Source organism: Chiloscyllium plagiosum, unplaced genomic scaffold, assembly GCF_037043375.1.
Source record: "Chiloscyllium plagiosum isolate Xiang-an unplaced genomic scaffold, Cpla_swu_hap1 HiC_scaffold_10, whole genome shotgun sequence".
Lineage (NCBI taxonomy): Eukaryota > Metazoa > Chordata > Chondrichthyes > Orectolobiformes > Hemiscylliidae > Chiloscyllium > Chiloscyllium plagiosum.
In genome coordinates, this window is record NW_028270148.1 from 28,762,210 (window position 1) to 28,780,766 (window position 18,557).

An 18,557-nucleotide genomic window follows, 5' to 3' on the forward strand; every position below is an offset into this window, starting at 1 on the left:
TGGTATGGAGCCTTGGTGCTTGCAATAGGCAAATGGAATTTGACTGACTGTTGATGTTGTGGTGAAGAACAAAGGCCAACATTTGTTCTTAATGTGCCGCCACATTAATAATTAACTTCTAATCAAACTTTAAAATCTGTAAACAGTTTATCTTTCCAGAAAACTAGTTTTTTTTTTTGTTTGCATGTAATAAATGACAGTAATGAAGTGATATGGAACATGATTGCCTGTGTCATCTTCTGGTACAATGTATATGAAGGAATGTAGTTAATTTTATGTTCTGATCACAAACTAAATATCCAGTTGTTGTGCACATCAAGGATGCTGATGTATGTAACTTGTATGTTGCATTTAGCTGATTTATATTCAGTCCTATTCCTCCTCATTCAAATGACTGGATACAAGCACTCAGTTCTCATGAGATTGCACATTTAGTTGTTTAAATTTAAGGAACTCTTAGGATCCAAAAAGGCACTGATCAGAGCTTGATCAGGGCATCAAAGGAAATTAAATTGGCATCTGAGGAGAGTAAATTGTAGACTGAAAAGGAAAGGCGAGAGGAGCAGGATTACCTGAGCTGTTCTTGGACAACTGATGTCTTTTACTGCCACTGCCATATTTTGTTTCTGAAAAATTTATCCCGTGAATCAATCATAGAATCGCGCTTGTGATCCACTAAACATTTGAATTGTGCAAGAATTGGCTGCAATGTTACAAACCTAATGTAATAAACTGATGCACATGGCCAACAGAAATAATTGACACTGGTTTCTATTTTGGCCTACCTGTCTCCTCCACCTGTCACCACTTCCTCACCGCCAAAAAAAAGCTACAGATCTAGATTATGCATTTTTAATTTCATAGCAAAAATACATTTCCTTAAATCCTGTTGCTGTGACCACATTTTCACCCTACCAGCACACATTTTGAGGCATTCCACTAGCCAGATTAGATTCCTGTTTGGAAGAGAATGGAATTCTGTTGTTCTTAATATCATCTTTCATTCTTGCTCCTACTTCTTTCTGAACATAGTTCAGTAGAGCTGAATGTTTTTACCACAAATTTTAGTAATAACATCCATGGCTTTTAATGTTCTTAATTTTATAATGCACCAGACCTTTCAAAACCTGACTTTTGGGAAGCTTTGATCATGGGCTAATTATTCATTTATTCATTTGCTTTTATGAGATTCTATGAATAAAATTAAATGTGTGCTAAGCATAGTTTAGTTACACATTGTGATCCATGACTTTTTGTACTTTGCATTCTGCTATGCAAAATTTGTTTAATTATGGTTTTTGTGGGACTGTACCAAGATTCGACAGCTGGAGCACATACCTATTGATTTCAAGTTTATTGTGGTGTTTATATGTGTTAGTCATAGTACAGTGGGTATCCTGGACTATTATTTGACAAGTGTTTTACCGAGCTATGATAGGTGAATAACTGTTTGTGATATCTGGATTAATTTTTATCATTTAAGATTATTATAGCCTACATTTTGCAGAGTGAAACCCAGAATATTTTTCTTCAAAATAGCCTCTCACACTGATCGCACAAATGCTGTGTAGAAATTTATTTGGCGAGAACAAGTGGTGACGAACCTATCAAATGACAGATTAATCCGGACAGTGGTGTTCATCATTTTGCTTGACATATGTCTCTATTTAGAAATGTAATTTGCAATTCTTCAGATGGAGAAGTGGAACTTGATATAAAATGGAAAACAAACTCAAGATGATGAAGCAATGCCTCTGGGGGATATTTAATGTTTTAATTTAATTTAATATTATTTTACAACAGGGGGAATAAATCTAAATGTTTGGAAGTAGTAATTTTTATGTTCACCTTCTCCTTCAAGTGATGAAACAAATCAATTCATTACATGATTTATTACTATTAACATTTAGATTAGATTAAATACATTGTGGAAACAGGCCCTTTGGCCCAACAATTCCACAGTGACCATTCAAAGAGTAACCCAGCCAGACCCATTTCCCTCTGACTAATGCACCTAACACGATGGGCAATTTAGCATAGCCAGCTCACCTGTGCGAGAAAACTGGAGCACCCAGACACTGGGAGAATGTGCAAACTCCACACACAGTCATCTGAGGCTGGAATCGAACCTGGGTCCCTTGCGCTGTGAGGCAGCAATGCTAATTACTAAGCCACCATGCTGCCAAATGCAGTTTCCCAGTCAATTGTACTTTAGAATTATGAACACAGCAAAGGATTCCAATGGTTGATTGAAATTTCCGAATTGAAGTTAGCTACTGGATTAACAATTCTGCTCATTTGGTAATTCCCATTCAATTAGAATCTCAATTTCCGAGGTTGGTTTAGAGACAAACGAGATTGGATGTTTTCTCCATGTATCAGGAGACTAGTAGTTAGCCCATTTTCATGTGCCTGCTATTAGAAAACAATGTGCTTCTTTCTCATGGAAGTTAGATCCTCAAGGCGACGGATATGTGTCACCGAATATCTATGCTTTCACTATCTGTAGTGGATGGTAGCTCCTAAACTTAGTTGATCATCAAACAGATGTATTGTAAAATTCTGTTTACTCAGTCTAACGATAAACCTCTGCCCTTGTATTAAACAAACATCCCCAGAAAATGGGGTGTACACCTTGCTACCCAACAAAACCCCTCCTAGACTCTGAGACATTTTTATATAGCTTTTAAGCAGCAAGTTATGCTTCTAAAGTTAAAATTACACAGAATGAATAGTGCACAAATGGGTAATTTGGTGCAGTTAGTTCACATCAGTTCCATGTGAGCTCCCTAAACACAACCTGATCCAGAGAACTTGCTATTTCCCTACGCCGTAATGAGTGATGTGTCATTCCCTTAAAGAGGTATATGTTTTCACTTTAAATGCACTTTGTGGTGGTACATTTCACATTCTAACTGTTGAATAATTTTCTTTCTAATTTCCCTGTTTCATTTATTACTGACCCCATTACATATATGACACCTAACTTTGCCTTTTCCCTTGTAAGTGGAAATGTCTTTTGAATGTCTACCTAATCAACCCTTACCTAATCTGAATTATCTTTACAAATCACTCCTCAACCTACTATTTTCTAGAGAAACATGCTGCAGCCTGGTCAATATTTCCTAATAAATCTAACCCCTTAGTTCTGACATCTTAGTAAATAGGTTTTTTTAGACTGCCAAGGTGTTACTTCCTTTATTTTCCTAAATCATATATCTCTCTTGTAATGGTTTAATATGCCTGGATGGTAGTGCAATGCAAGAATTGGAGCCCTAACCTAATTATGAAATTGTCAGATGAATTAGTCTTAGAATGTTGAAATGGTGCTGAGAAAAGAATAACCAACTTACCATGCTATGCACTAGTTCTACTGAAACAGAGATGCTGAAACCTCTAGTGATTGAAGTATTCATGTTCTTAATGCTGAGTGCTCTTAAAAGCATTGTTGAATTATGTGCAAAGTAGGAGTTTTGCGTTGTCAAAGGCAACAAGAAAGCCGTTGTAAAATTTCAACAGCAAAATGGACATTGGTTGACTCTTGATGTTATTGCAAGATGATTTAAATAACACTTTTTGTTGTACCACATGACAGCTCACATCCATCATCTGAGGATCCTTTACAATGTTTGGATCATTGTGCCATGTATCACAGCTGAAGCCTTGCTTGGAATCTGCAGGATAGAATTGTTCACATACATTGTGTTGAAGTAGCCTTTGCCTATTTTTCTGTATCAATATTTCCGCCTGTTGGAACTGAACTACGACACTTGACCAGTTCAGTTGTAGCTAGGAAAGCTGACCAAGAAAATTGATAGGTTTGACGGTTTAGAGTATGCAGGTTTTGCAATAGACCACAATGCGCAATGTACCATGCAGTTTAGGAATTGTCATGATATCTAGTCATAGAGATGTACAGCATGGAAACAGACCCTTCGGTCCAACCTGTCCATGCCGACAAGATATCCTAACCCAATCTAGTCCCGCCTGCCAGCACCTGGCTCATATCCCTCCAAACCCTTCCTATTCATATACCCATCCAAATGCCTCTTAAATGTTGCAATTGTACCAGCCTCCACCACTTCCTCTGGCAGCTCATTCCATACACGCACCACCCTCTGCGTGAAAAAGTTGCCCCTCAGGTCTCTTTTATATCTTTCCCCTCTCACCCTAAACCTATACCCTTGAGTTCTGGACTCCCTGACCCCAGGGAAAAGACTTTGCCTATTTATCCTATCCATGCCCTTCATAATTTTGTAAACCTCTATAAGGTCACTCCTCAGCCTCTGACGCTCCAGGGAAAACAGCCCCAGCCAGTTCAGCCTCTCCCTATAGCTCAGATCCTCCAACCCTGGCAACATTCTTGTAAATCTTTTCTGAACCCTTTCAAGTTTCACAACATCTTTTCGATAGGAAGGAGACCAGAATTGCACGCAATATTCCAATAGTGGCCTAACCAATGTCCTGTACAGCCGCAACATGACCTCCCAACTCCTGTACTCAATACTCTGACCAATAAAGGAAAGCATACCAAACGCTGCCTTCACTATTCTATCTACCTGCAACTCCACTTTCAAAGAGCTATAAACCTGCACTCCAAGGTCTCTGTTCAGCAACACTCCCTAGGACCTTACCATTAAGTGTATATGTCTGCTAAGATTTGCTTTCCCAAAATGCAGCACCTCGCATTTATCTGAATTAAACTCCATCTACCACTTCTCAGCCCATTGGTCCATCTGGTCCAGATCTTGTTGTAATCTGAGGTAACCCTCTTCGCTGTCCACTACACCTCCAATTTTGGTGTCATCTGCAAACTTACTAACTATACCTGTTATGCTTACATCCCATAAACACGCCCTTAGGCAAAAGGTACATTCAAACACAGGTTCTTCTCGGCAGGAGAGGTTTCAGAGAGAAAGTTCAGGCAAGAAACATCTGTTGAAGCATGGAAGCTCTTTTCACTGCAGCTGTTTCTCTCAGTCCCCTGCAGTTTTCAAGCAAGCCAGAAAAAAACCTGAACTGGGAGAACTGGCCACTCCCCTTTCATTGTACAACTGTTTTTATATTTTAAAAACAAAACCTCCTCAATTGACTTAAGCAATTTCTGTCAGCCATTTCAGCATCACTGACTTGACAACTCCTCTTGGGGGGAAAAAACCCAAGATAACGTAACATTGTTAAAGGGGCAGCATCATCACACTAAGGCTAGACATTTGCATGCCTTTGTTCTAATAGTTTAAATTGCAGTGGCCATCCTCAACTTGAACACAGTTTATGGACCATGTGCTAGAAAATGGGATTTCACGAGATAGATGTTTGATAACTGGTGCAGTCACAGTGGACCAAAGTGCTTCTTTGTGTACTACACAAAACATTGTCTCTATGACAATGGCTGATTTGTGTCAATTGACTAGTTTTACAGGTTTGAAAGCAAAGCATATTGAGTGAACTCTCAACTGGAATTATCAAGGTGGAAATATAATATGGGATGTAAATTGAAGGGATATTTTAGGCTCTGGTAACTCCATTCATCGATTTTGAAATTTACTTGAGAGCAGAGTGCCAAAAAGAAAATTATGATTGGTCAAACTTAACCCAAAGCCTATTAACTAGATCCTCTCCTATATTGTTTTTGTGCTTTTGTCTGTTGTCCCTATTCTGTTTTCTCATTCTCCAGTGCCCTTTTGTCTATTCATCTAAACTTATGTTTATTTCAAGAATTTCTTTGACTACTCAAAAGAAATCAATATAACTAAAATCATACAGTGCAGACAGCAATTCATTCCACAGTGCCTATGAAAGAACTATTCAATTAGATTCTTACCTTTGAGACAAGTGTTCACTCAACTTTCTTCTGCAAGTTATTATTCAGTCTGTTTGCATCACCTTTCACTTTCTGATGATAATTAGCTACATACCTTATTTTTTTTTAAAATTCTCTTCATCTCACCTCTGGTGTCTTTGCCAGTTGCCTTCAATTTGTGGCCAGCCCTTCAGAAAAGCTCTTTATAGCATTTTCTGTTTGTGGTAAACTGCAGAAATGCATATACCCTAAAAGATTTGACAGTGATTGTAAGGCAGTGGTTGTTCGACTATTCTAATTTTGTTTTCAGATTAAAGCTCTATCCAAGTCTGAGTCATGTTGATAGTTCTTCATCTGTCTCTTCCATGTATTTAGTTAATCGTTTTGCTGAAACCCATATTGTATTTTAATAACATACCAGTTGCATTTGTATTTTAGTAATTTCTGCCAGTTTGGAAAAAAAAAAGAAAATTTAAATCATGCTTACATTATTGAGGTTTGTCAGGCAGAAATAAACATGGCATTATATTAGTCCCAGGTTGTTTTTGCCATGCAATTTACCATTAGAAGGAAATCAGTTTAGGTCATTGAAAGCTGAAAATAAATTACAAAATACAATGAAGACCCAATTAATAGGCTCAGAAACGCCAAAATGTCCGGCATTGTAATTTCAGTGATATTTCTCAATCCGTGCGCTAACTTGAAAATTGGCAAGAAGCATGAATTGTTAGTGTTGTATTTTTTGCTTGCTTCTCAGTATGTGGAGATCCAATTTTGCTATTGCATATGGAATTGCTTATTCTAAGAACAATGCATAAACTTGCTTATTTAAATATTAGTAAATCTATAGCTCAAGTGTATGCCACCATTATGTGTCAGACAAGCCAAGCCACTACAATCAACAAAGCTCGGATCTAGCTATTTCTAAGTGGCCCTTCTTCCAGGAAGCATTATTGTTTTCTTCTTCCAAGCTTTCTGCACTGAATTGATCTCGAGGGTGATGCAAAATGGTATCTGGTCTCTAAGGGTTAACCGCTGAGCGATTACAAAGTAAGATTTTATTCCTAGAAAGTTGGGTTAATTTAATCAAAGTTTTCAACACATTAAGGAGGACAGATAGGTGAATATAGAGAAGCTGTTTCCGTTGCCCGGGGAAGTCCAGGAAGGAGGAAAGGCATAGGTTGGAAAATTAGAACCAGAACTTTCAGAAATTTGTTGTAGAAACTGTGGTAGAGTTTCAGAATTCTGTCCACAAACAACAATTGATGCCAGAACACTTGTTAATGTTAAATCTGCGATTGTTGGATTTTTGTCAAACAAAAATATTAAGGAATATGTATCAAGGATGGGTACATGGAACTAGATCAACTATGATCTCATTTGAATGGTGGGCAGGCACAAGATGTGAGATGCTCCTCTCCTCTTCCCATGCTCCTATAATTCTAACATGCACAAATTACATATTTACTCCACTCCACTTGTTCAGTAGTGTTAAAGAGAACTTATTCTTAAATCAAGACAACAAAAATACTGTGATTCCTGGAAGTCATTCACAACAATAACTTGCATTCTTATAGAACTTGTAACACAGCAACATGTCCCAAGGCATTTTGCAGTCAAAGAACGTTTAGTACATTTGTACTTACTTTTTTTCCAGACATAACCTAAATAGGCATCAACAGTGATCTTTCATCTTTGATTCGACCTAATCACTACACTAACTAAATACCCAAAACAGGTGCTCCTTTACTTGGCATTCCAACTTTATATAATATTGGAGTTTGTCCTCCTTGTGCACTCGGAATTCATTCAACAGTCTCCTGTTGGTTTAACGTTAATCCTTCGCTCGATGGGCCTGTTTGGTGAAACGGTTCAGGCTACATTTTGATGAATAGTTTGATTGTGGAGGTTTAAAGTGATTTGGTAATACCTATGGCATTCAGGTATTTTTAAGCTGCTACTGCAGAAAGTATGTCATCACTTTATCCCACAAAGGCAAAACGCATACCTTCTGTTCTGTGATTCAATATTATGATTTGAAAACATGGGCTCTTAAGTAAAGGTAAATAAGTTTTTAAGTTTGAATTCTGTGAAGGTGATTTTTTTTTCCCCAATGTCAGAAACTCCTCAGAGTCAAAGTAACATTTCCAATTAATCATGTGTCTTAATGTAAATTAGGTGAAGATACTCTTCAGAAATTCACCAAAGATCCTCAGACAGCACTTTCCAAATAGACGACCACTTCATTTCGAGGGACCAGCGCAGTAGATACATGGGAACACCACCACCTGCAAATTCCCCTCCAAGCCCATCGCCATCCTGACTTGGAAATATATTGCAGTTCCTCCATAGTGTCTGGGTCAAATTCTCAAATTCTATCCATAATGGCACTGGACTGCAGCAGTTCAAGCCCCATCCTCTGTCAAGGGCAGCTAGGGATGGGAATTCAATGCTGGTTCAGTCAAAAATGCCATGACCCACATGTGAATAAAAAAAACAGACAAGCCATGTAGTGAAAGAAATTCTAGTGTTAACTAAGTTGAATTTTTATAAAGCAGAAAACGAGAGGTCAGAAGGTGGTAAGGTCTGAACCAGCTGATATGCTCCTTCGCACCTAAAATTAGTCTAAGAGTAATTGGAAGTTCAGTGACAAAGGCAATGAGTTCACCTGTGACTGTGCCTTTGGAAGAGACGATAACAGAGAACCCTATCTGTTGTGTGTGTAGAAATTCACAGAAAGGACACTGCTTCTGATCTTGCAAGTTGAGGAAAGACACAAGCTCTGGGTTCAGGTCTGACATGTTCCAGCAGTATGTGATACTGATCTGTCGATTAGAAAAATATCAACATGCGAGAATTCCTGCTCCAGAAGCACTGGGTTCATGTTACATTCTGTTCCAGAGATGTGTCATAACAAATCTGAGTAGGTTGATTAAAAACTCTACCTGGAGGAACTGGACTCCTATGATACAGTGGTAGTGTCCCCACCTCTGAACCAGGGAGTCTAGGTTCCAGACACACGCGCTCCAGAAATTCGCGGTGACATCTCTGATCAGGTCCATTAGGACAATATCTACCTTCTGAAACACGAACAATCTTGTGCAATGGTCGTGTTCCTCCCTCTGATTCGAGAGGCGCTGATTCAAGTCTCAACTGCTTCAGACTCTACACTAGCATCTCTGGACAAGTTGATTTGAAAATATCTACCTTGACAAACATCAACTGTGGTGTCCTATGACTGAGATGATCTCCAAACACCAACCATTTTCTTGTGTTTCTGTATTGATTGCTCTTCAATATATGCCACCAACTTAACTATGTTCTCATTTCTGGATTAGACAGTCCAGAATTAATTAATTAATCAGTTATGACCAGATGAGGAGGGGTGAATAGGCTCCTTTTCTTTCTGATCTCCCTGTTTGGCTGTGACAAAGATTTTTAAATTGTTTTTAGCATATAACTACATTGGACTTCAATTAAAATGCCATGCTAATCAAAGTTAAAGATCTAATTGCAAGAATTTTTATTTAAAAGTTAAACAAATAGAATTTTTACTGTGTATTAACTGTGCGAAAAGTAATGGAAAGAGGTATCATTTATGCAGATTGTGGGGAAAAAAAGGGGTATGTCTCATACAGAAGGGAAGATCATGAATAGACTGTTTTAAAAAGTCCTTAAATTCCATGGTTGATTTTTAACCTGAGACCACATTTGCTTGTCTTCCATCTTGATCAGTGGCAATCAGTGGATTTCCTTGCATCTCAGTGAATAGATGTTAGACCAATTTGCTTTATCACTGAACATTTTTTTTTGTTTGAGAGCCTGAGAGAAGTGGGGGGACGTAGAGATCAAGTATTCCATTTGATACATGACCATTTGGCCTTCTCTCCTCTGCACCAAATGTGCGTTGCCTGAAATACTTTTGTTTGTGGATTCCTTAGTCTGACTTCATTATTTTCCAAGCTGTTTAAGCTGCTGGTGAATCTTTCCTCCCAATATATTATAAAATTTCCGAAAAGGGGAAGATAAATCATGATACAGACCTCAGTGACTGGTTTCTGTCATTTTTGACGACAAGTTAATTTCAGTTCAGACGGTGTTTTGTTTAATGATTCCATGAGCTTGTCTCAACTTGGTTGGATGTTCATTGTGGTCATCTTAAATTGATGTTTTTCCTTTAGTTCATGAAAAGTCCAAGTATTTAGATCAGATTATGGAACTCAAAATTGAGTGGACCACTTTTATCCTTGTTATAACAACCCATTATCAATAGCGATGCCCCGCTAGGCTGCGTACTCAGCCTCCTACTGTACTCCTTATGCACTCCTGACTGTGTAGCTAAATCCACCCCAACTCCATTTACAAGGTTGCTCATGACACCACCATTGTAGTTTGGATCTCAAACAATGACAAGACAGAGTGCGAAAGAGATTGAGCGCTTAGCGGCATGGTGTAAAGATGACAATCTCTCCATCAACATCAAAAGGAAGGAACTGGTCATTGACTTCAGGAAGTAGAGTGGAGGGCACGCCCCATCTGCATCACTGGTTCTGAGATAGAGATGATCAAGGGGGCCAAATTCCTGGAAGTGATGATCACCAATGATCACAATGGTCAAGAAAATGCAATAATGTCTCTATTTCCTCAGGAGGCTAAGGAAATTCAGCATGTCCACAAGGACTTATACTAATTTTTATAGATGCACCATAGAAAGCATGAGTGCATTACAGCGTGGTTTGGTAACTGCTCTTCCCAAGACTGCAAAAAACTACCGCGAGTTGTGAACACAGCCCAGTCCAACACACAAACCGGCCTTCCGTGTATTGATGCCATCCAAACTTCCTGTTGCCTCAGAAAAGCAACGACATAATCAAAGACCCTTCCCTTGTTCTTTGCTCATTATGGTTATACTCATTCACACCCTCTTCTGTCAGGCAGTAGATATAAAAGTTTGAATACAGGTATGAATAGATTCAAGAACCACTTCTGCCTTGTTGTTATTGGACATTTGCTTGAACTTCTCAAATGTTAATTCTCGGCTCTCCGTTGCACTCTGTCTCTGTTGATGTAACAATATATTTTGCACTGTGTTCTGCTATTCTGCACTTTGTATGACACAAGCTGCCTCTATAGCATGCACTACAACACTTTACCATATCTTGGTACATGTGAGAACAACAAATTAAACTCAAAATTGTGTGAGGGAATTTGTGTAGCTCAATGCTTGGGATGTCCAAGCAATATTGGATCCCAAGATGAGCAGATCTTTGAGATGCTTGCATGACAAGTTCAGTGAGCCAATTTTGTGAACAAACAGCTTATTAACTATGATACCATTAAAGTATGTGTCTTACCAATCAATACCAATTTAGTTTTTATGGGCCAGACAGTATGAATACTTGAATATAATTGGTACCCATGTTCTCTGTCTGTTAACTTCAAGTTACCCAAAGCTCTAACTGTATCTTACTTCTCTTCCCTGTTACTGCATGCTGACTTACATTGACTTCTGAGTCAAAAAATGTGGCATTGGAAAAGGACAGCAGGTCAGGCAGCATCCAAGGAGCAGGAGCTTTGGGCATAAGCCCTTTATCAGGAATATGTGGGGGGGCAGGAGGCTGAGTGATAAATAGGTGGTTTTGGTGAGGGGAGGGGGGGGGGTGAAGGAGCTGAGGAGGCTGGGGGAAGGTAGCTTGGAAGGTTATAGGCAAATGAAGGTGGTGGGTGATGGTGATAGGGTGGAGAGGATAGACAGTGAGCATCTGCAGTCCTCATTTTCTCCTACATTGGATTCTGGTCAAGCAACATCATGAGTTTTAAAATTTCTGTCCTTGTTTCTGAATCCCATTGTGGTCTTGCCTCTCTTTCTTCACTCTCCTCCGACCCCACAACCTTCTGAACCTTCAGCCCTCCTCTCATTCTGGCATCTTGTGCCATTCTCAAGTTTGATCCGTGATTGATGACCCTGCTGGAATTCTTATCGCCGCCCTTTGTTGCTACTTTATCTTTTAAGATGTTCATAAAAACAGCTCTTTGACCAAGCTTTTCCAGCTCGCTATCGGGTTTTGTTTCATAATGCTCCTTGTGAAGTGGCTTGAAGAGTTTAATTCTGTTTAAAGGCGCGATAAATAAATTATCATTGCTGTCTGGCCAACCAGGCAGTTGTATGTGTGGATTGTGGATGGAAGTTGTTTTCTTTTTGATCCCATGTCGCTTGCAAGAGTTGGTGAAAGGAACTCTGGCAGGCTTGAGCAAGTATCAGAACCGTATTTGCACCATCTTTGGCACAGCAGCTAAGAGCGAAATCCCAGTTCAGACTTCAACAATGCCCACTCTATTCCACCAGGAGTTTAGCCAGGGAACGTTTCCAATTGGATAGCAAGGTTTGCCTTGGTCTCTAACTGTTACCCTTCTGCTATCCAGTAATTCTGCTAACACCTCATTTAAAAAAAAGGGCGAGGGATTTTGTTGGAGAACTCCACCAAATTGGAAAGGATGGGTACAGCATAAGAACTGTGTTCCAGCTTCTGAGCAGTCCCTGTGTCATTCGAGAGATTGTAAATCTTCAAACCTCTCCTAAGAAAACAGAGAAGGGAGATACTGTGCAAAGGAATGTGTAAACTTTTATTTTTGGATAAGTCTATTTGTGGATAGAAATACTGTTTTCCCTGCTAATATTTATTGGATCCAAAATTCATGGGGGTTCTGGCTTATTGAGTCTAAACATAAAACCTGTATGGTGCGCCACAAATCATTTAAGTGGTTTATCGAGACGAATGGCCTGTGTGTGGCAATGTGTGTTTATCATTGAAGTCACTGCCAGTTTGACAGAGTTCCACAAAAAGTATTTTCAATGTAAAATTGGATAGAATAAATTGGCTACAAGGTACTAATAGCTTCAGGACAGCTATCAAGTGCCTCCAATTCCAGCCTTCATGAGAAACAAAAGCATATTGTATACCTATCCTCAGATAATTTTGTCGACTGAAATGTTGACAGTGGAATCTTTCAGGAAAACTGTTCAAAACCTCTTGCTCTGTTCCAGACCTGTGATGGAGCATCAAGTGGGAAAAGTCTCACCCTCACCTCGGGAAGACCCAGTTTCACACACAGACAGCATGCTCTCCTTTTTGGTGGTATGACCTGAAGTGTTTCAGGTTCCCTGCCAATAATCAAGGGTATTGCCAAGTACAGCAGTGACTATATCCTTTATTTTTTCACGGACGTGGGTGTAGCTGACAAGGCATGCATTTGTTGCCCATCCTTAAATTTCCTTTGAACTGTGACTTAGTGTGCAATTTCAGAGGATAGATCACAGTCAGCCACGTGGCTGTGAGTCTGGAGTCACATGTAGTCCAGACCAGGTGAGGATGGCAGATTTTCCTCCTTTTTAAGGAACATTATTGAGCCAGATGGATTTTTGCAACAATTGACTATGGTGTCATGGTTATCGTTTAAAGTAGCTTTTTTCTAATTCCAGATTTGTTAATTTACTTCACATTTTACTGTCTGTCATGTTGGGATTCAAATCCATGGCTCCAGAGCCCGAGTAGCTGGATTATTCATCCAACGGCAATACCACCACCCCACTGCCTCTCCGTACTCCCCAACACTGGTGGTGCCATTTGGCCTTTGCAGTTGAACATCTTTGCACAGTGGTCTCTTTTGTTTTAGTACTAAGGGAATGTGTATCATAGACTGGGGGACATTTGATATCTTGGAGGCACTCAAACTTGGGCGGCACGGTGGCACAGTGGTTAGCACCAGAGACCCGGGTTCAATTCCTGCTTCGGGCAACTGTCTGTGTGGAGTTTGCACATTCTCCCCATGTCTGCGTGGATTTTCTCCGGGTGCTCCGGTTTCCTCCCACAGTCCAAAAATGTGCAGGTTAGGTGAATTGGCCGTGCTAAATTGCCCATAGTGTTAGGTGAAGGGGTAAATGTAGGGGAATGGGTCTGGGTGGATTGCTCTTCAGAGGGTCGGTGTGGACTTGTTGGGCTGAAGGGCCTGTTTCCACATTGTAAGTAATCTAATCTCGTTATTAACTCTCTTCTCAGATGCTAGGTTTCTGTCTGGGAAAGACACAGATATGAGATAAAGTAGCAGCAAAAGACATTCTCTGGTATTTTGCTTGATGAGCTGATCATAGAGATGACTTTTATTCAACGAATGGGTGAAACCTGAACCCTGGGTGCAAAGTAATATCCTCTTCTCTTTCCACCACCAACAACCATTAATCCCCCCCCCAGTGCCCCAACACCACCACCGCTGTAGTAAGTTTGGTAGCAAGGAGGGTAGTTAATTCAGTGTAGGCACCATCATCCTCCTACCTATTTCCACATTAGCAAATCTCATACATATTCCTCATGCCTGAGAAGCCTGAAATTGTGTTTTCATAACACATTTTTTCCCTAGCTTTATAAAGTTCCATGTTATTTTCAGATTTCATTTTTATTGATTTTATTACTGGCTTATTTATTGTTTGTGCCGAGAGGGAATAGTAACATGGCGGGAGGACAGGATTAAGGTATTGAGCTTAATGATCAGCCATGATTCACTGACAGAGCAAGCTTGAAGACTCAAATGGCCTACTCCTACTCCTCCTATGTCTCTGTTTTTATTCTTAATTGAATGACTCAGTGCTCTGGCCAGATTGAAGATCATTTGTTATTGTTTATTCAAGTTGAAAATCTGAAGGGTCCATTTTCCACCTAAACCAAGCTACCCACGTTGACAGATTATCTGTCTTGCTGTGAAATATTGAAGGATTGGTACCTCTTATAAGAATCTTTTTATTATCGATGGAGTTTATATTCTCTCCATAAGAGTGATTCAAGCTGTACCTCTGCTCAGTGATCCAGAATTTTCCTTTTCTATTCCATAAAGCAAAGAAAAACATAAACATCACATCCTTCTCTATTTTTAGCTTCATACCGTGAAGAATTAATCATCATCTCATAAATAAAGGAGGATTTGTCTTTGATTTAGTTTTAACTTTCCTCAGTTAGTGGACTTGCCTTGCTGGTAGTTAATGGGTAGTGGGTATGGTGAATGTAATGCTAATTGAAAGCATTCCGGAAGGATGGGGCAGACTTTGTGTTGACAGCATGCCCTCTCTTATGGATTATTTTTATATAGTTTTATTTGAAATATAGAATCCCTACGGTATGGAAACAGGCCATTCAGCCCAACAAGTCAACACCAACTCTCTGAACAGCATCCCACCCAGACCCATCCCCCTACTCAGAACACCCAATGGAAACCCACGCAGACACTGGGAGAATGTGCAAACTCCACACGGATAGTCGCCCAAGGCTGGAATTGAACCCGGGTCCCTGGCACTGTGAGGCAGCCGTGCTCACCACTATATTTTTGCCAATATACTGTATTATATAGGTCAACACCACAGTGAATTTTCTCGCAGCAGTGTTCCAAAGGCAATCAATAACAGATGGTCTGTACTTTTAATGGAAAATGTGGGCTAGTATACCAGAAGAGCACTCGTTTACTTCCACCTCTTGCAGTCTCTCCCTCCCCACACTTCGGCAGATGATACTGTTTCTGCCTGCCTCCCTTCAATGATCTAGCAAAAGGCACAGCACAGGGCAAAAGCCCCACCTCACTCTCACCACCCAGAAGGATGGAGAAAGACAGTCAAACTGATGAATGAGATTTATTGACCTGACTTGTCTGGTACAATTTCAAAATGGTGGGTGGGTATGATTCATACATTCATTTCCAAGAATTGCTGCATTAAGTTTTAACTATTTCTCTTCTGATATCCACCCCCCCTCACCCCAACCCCCCAATGATTCATTGTTCCTCCAATCACTAATGAGTCTATTCTCAAAAAACACGAGCAAGCCAGCCTGCAATTGGAGGAGTAGCTCTCTACACGTACAAGAGTGACCTCTCTCTGACTGGCCACCACTACCTCCCATGCCCCAAAGATTGAATTGCCCTGGATGTTTTGAAGGGTATTGGGAGTGAATTTGCCCACTGAACCCGGTGTATTTTGAGCCCTGTCAAGAGGGCAAGTGAATCAAAATGAAGATGTTGCACGTTTACTCCAAACCTCTTAATAATTAAATTTGCTCTGGTGCAAGACCATGTTATCCACTAAACAGAAAACCAGCAAATCCTGTGCAGGGGTTTCTGTATCTTTCGCTGTTTCTGACTGAATGCAGTCTAGTCTGGCCGAATTTGTTACTTTTAATTTCGCGAGCTCCATACCAGTCTGAGAACATCGCCTGAGCCGCATGATAATCAAATCATGGTGTCTGCTAAACTAAATAAACCATTTTTCTCTGAAATGAGAAGAAAACGTATCTGGTCCAATGTTTAAATTCTGCACCTCAATTCCTTTATATTTAACTCTGTCAGAACACTCCTGTATTTAGGCAGTCCCTTGTATGGAGTGTTTTTTTTCCTCATATATTTCAGCATTCTAATCAAATACTGAGGTGTTAACACGCGTCCCAAGAAATTCACAATCCTCATAGGCTGACAGATCAGTGAGATTGTAAGATGGCAGGGGTTTGAGTGAGAGAGTAGTGTGATGTCAGTGAGTGTATCAAGTAGAGCATAGGAAGTTCAGATGAGCATCATTCAGAAAGTGGTAGTTCAACAAGAAGATTGTAGTGGGGTGTGTCTGTTTTATCATTAGCCAAATGTTAGAGCAGGTGTTTATTTATCTTAACATTTCCTGGTTAACTGTCCAAGTAATGAGGAACACTCTACTGTGTGACTATAGTTCATTTGTAAACTCTTTTTTTTTAAGAGGGTTCTAACTTCAGGCTAATTGCCCAGCTGAAGTTTTTGCAATCTGGGCAAATCATGTCTAGTCAGTGCATCGAGATATCCAAGGCTATGTTGCCATACTTCTTTTCAAACTGGGAGATTGGGGCCGCAGTTTTTTTCCTCCATGGTATTGAAGTTGATAGGATCTTTTTCTATTTTGCCTGCCCAATGAAGTAATGGGAGAGCCATCAGTAAGAGACTTTAGTCCTACAGTGTCACATATGATATGGCTCTCCTAAGACATACAGGTTGGATAATGGGACACCTTTTTTGTTTTGTTTGATTGCTGTCAGTATTGGTTATTCAAAAACCAGGAAATGCATAAAGCAAGATTTAGGATCATTTTAGTTCCAAAGTTGCAGAGTTGTCATTCCAAGCTCAAGGCTGAATTCTCTGCAAAGGATGCCAGCAGTCCATGCAGCGTTCCATGAGCTATTGATTCTGAATTCTGGGTTATTTTGTACTCTGTACACTTAATTGAAGTCTGTATGAGACTGCCCTGGATTGTTTTGAATTATAACTTTCAAGACCTCAGCAATAAGAAACTTGTATTTGTATGGGCTGATGTGGAACTTGGGACACCAAGTTAGAACAATGCTATGATAATGCACCTAAATTAGTACAACTTGGCAATCCTTGGCAGGCTCAAATCAAGCCAAGTTTGAAACAGTCCAGTTGTGGTTTGTTTTCCTTATATTGCAAATAATTGATTTTCTTGGAACAAATATGTAGATGAACTTTTATTCTAATCTCCCCATTCAACCAATTGCCAAGCAATGTTTTTTTTCTACTGACTTTCTGAAGAGCTTTACAAAATCTGATATAATGATCATATTTAGTACCTGGTACTTATATTGCTTAATGATTAAGCTTCAAAAATGTCAAAGATCCAGAACAGGAAATCCTATTTCTACATCTCCTCCCCCCTCACCCCTAAACTTTATTCATTGAATTTCTCTGAGATTCTGCGACACTACGATCATAGTGGAGTCTAAGTTAACTTTGATTTAGTTTTCAGAATCAGTAAAAATAACATCAGATTTTTTTTAACATTTCCATTCTGAAAGTATTTAGAGTTGACTTTTTGACCATGTTATTAATTGCTGTCTTTTTTGATTCACAGCTAAGATTGATCAAGAGGCTCAGGAAGCTTTCCTGTCAAGAACTCACAAAAGGTAAGTTTTCTAAAACTTCAGATTGTACAGCAAAAAATCTGCTTTGGTAAGCAGTATGTTCCAAAGCAGCTGCAGCATATATAATGAATGAATTTATATCTGGAAAAGCAGGCTGTTATTAATGAGTGCAAATTAACTGATGTTTATTGTGCCAAAGTTGCAGGTGTAAAAGCTCAGGGAGACTATTCTTTCCCCATATCACTTATTGTACATCAGACATTAAAAATGAAATTCTAGTTTTGTGATGCATCCAAGATTTGCTAATTGCTTTGAAGATGATATCGAACTTTAGTTCAAACACTGGTGTTGTTTATCTTGGAAGACTTGGTGGTTGATGGCAACATTCCCGAATGTGGTAATATTGTACTTCAGTGAATGAGAATCAGGATGAAAAGTAGATAGCTCTTTTTATGATCTTAATTGAACTTCATAGAGAAAAGACAGAAGTGGAATATGTCAACCGATGACTGAACACTGCCATTTGAATCTGTTTTTGTTCCTCTTTGCACCAATCTTGTTTTTTTCCACTCATATTGGGGTAAGGTGTTGTGCATGCCAGCAGTTCTGATGTTTCACACTCAGGCCATTCCTTAAGAGATAAACATGCATAGTGTACGTGACCCCAGCTGAACTGTGGGGATGTCATCACCGATCTCCATTCTATTTTGGCTTGACCGTTCACATGGTTTGTAGGCCAGTTCCCTTAAAAGAAATAACAATGTTCTTGTTCACCAAGATGTAAGTTGATGTTCACTAACTCTGGATTTGATTTGGGGCCC

At 39.5% G+C, this 18,557-nt stretch overlaps 1 protein-coding gene across 1 annotated transcript in view; it reads left to right on the forward strand.

Moving 5' to 3' along the window:
* fmn2b (formin 2b) overlaps positions 1 to 18,557 on the forward strand; it is a 479,925-nt gene that overhangs the window by 350,945 nt on the left and 110,423 nt on the right. The window contains exon 16 of the mRNA XM_087990994.1: positions 17,727 to 17,778. Coding sequence (XP_087847120.1) covers positions 17,727 to 17,778 — 52 coding nt within the window. The remainder of the gene's footprint in view (positions 1 to 17,726; positions 17,779 to 18,557) is intronic.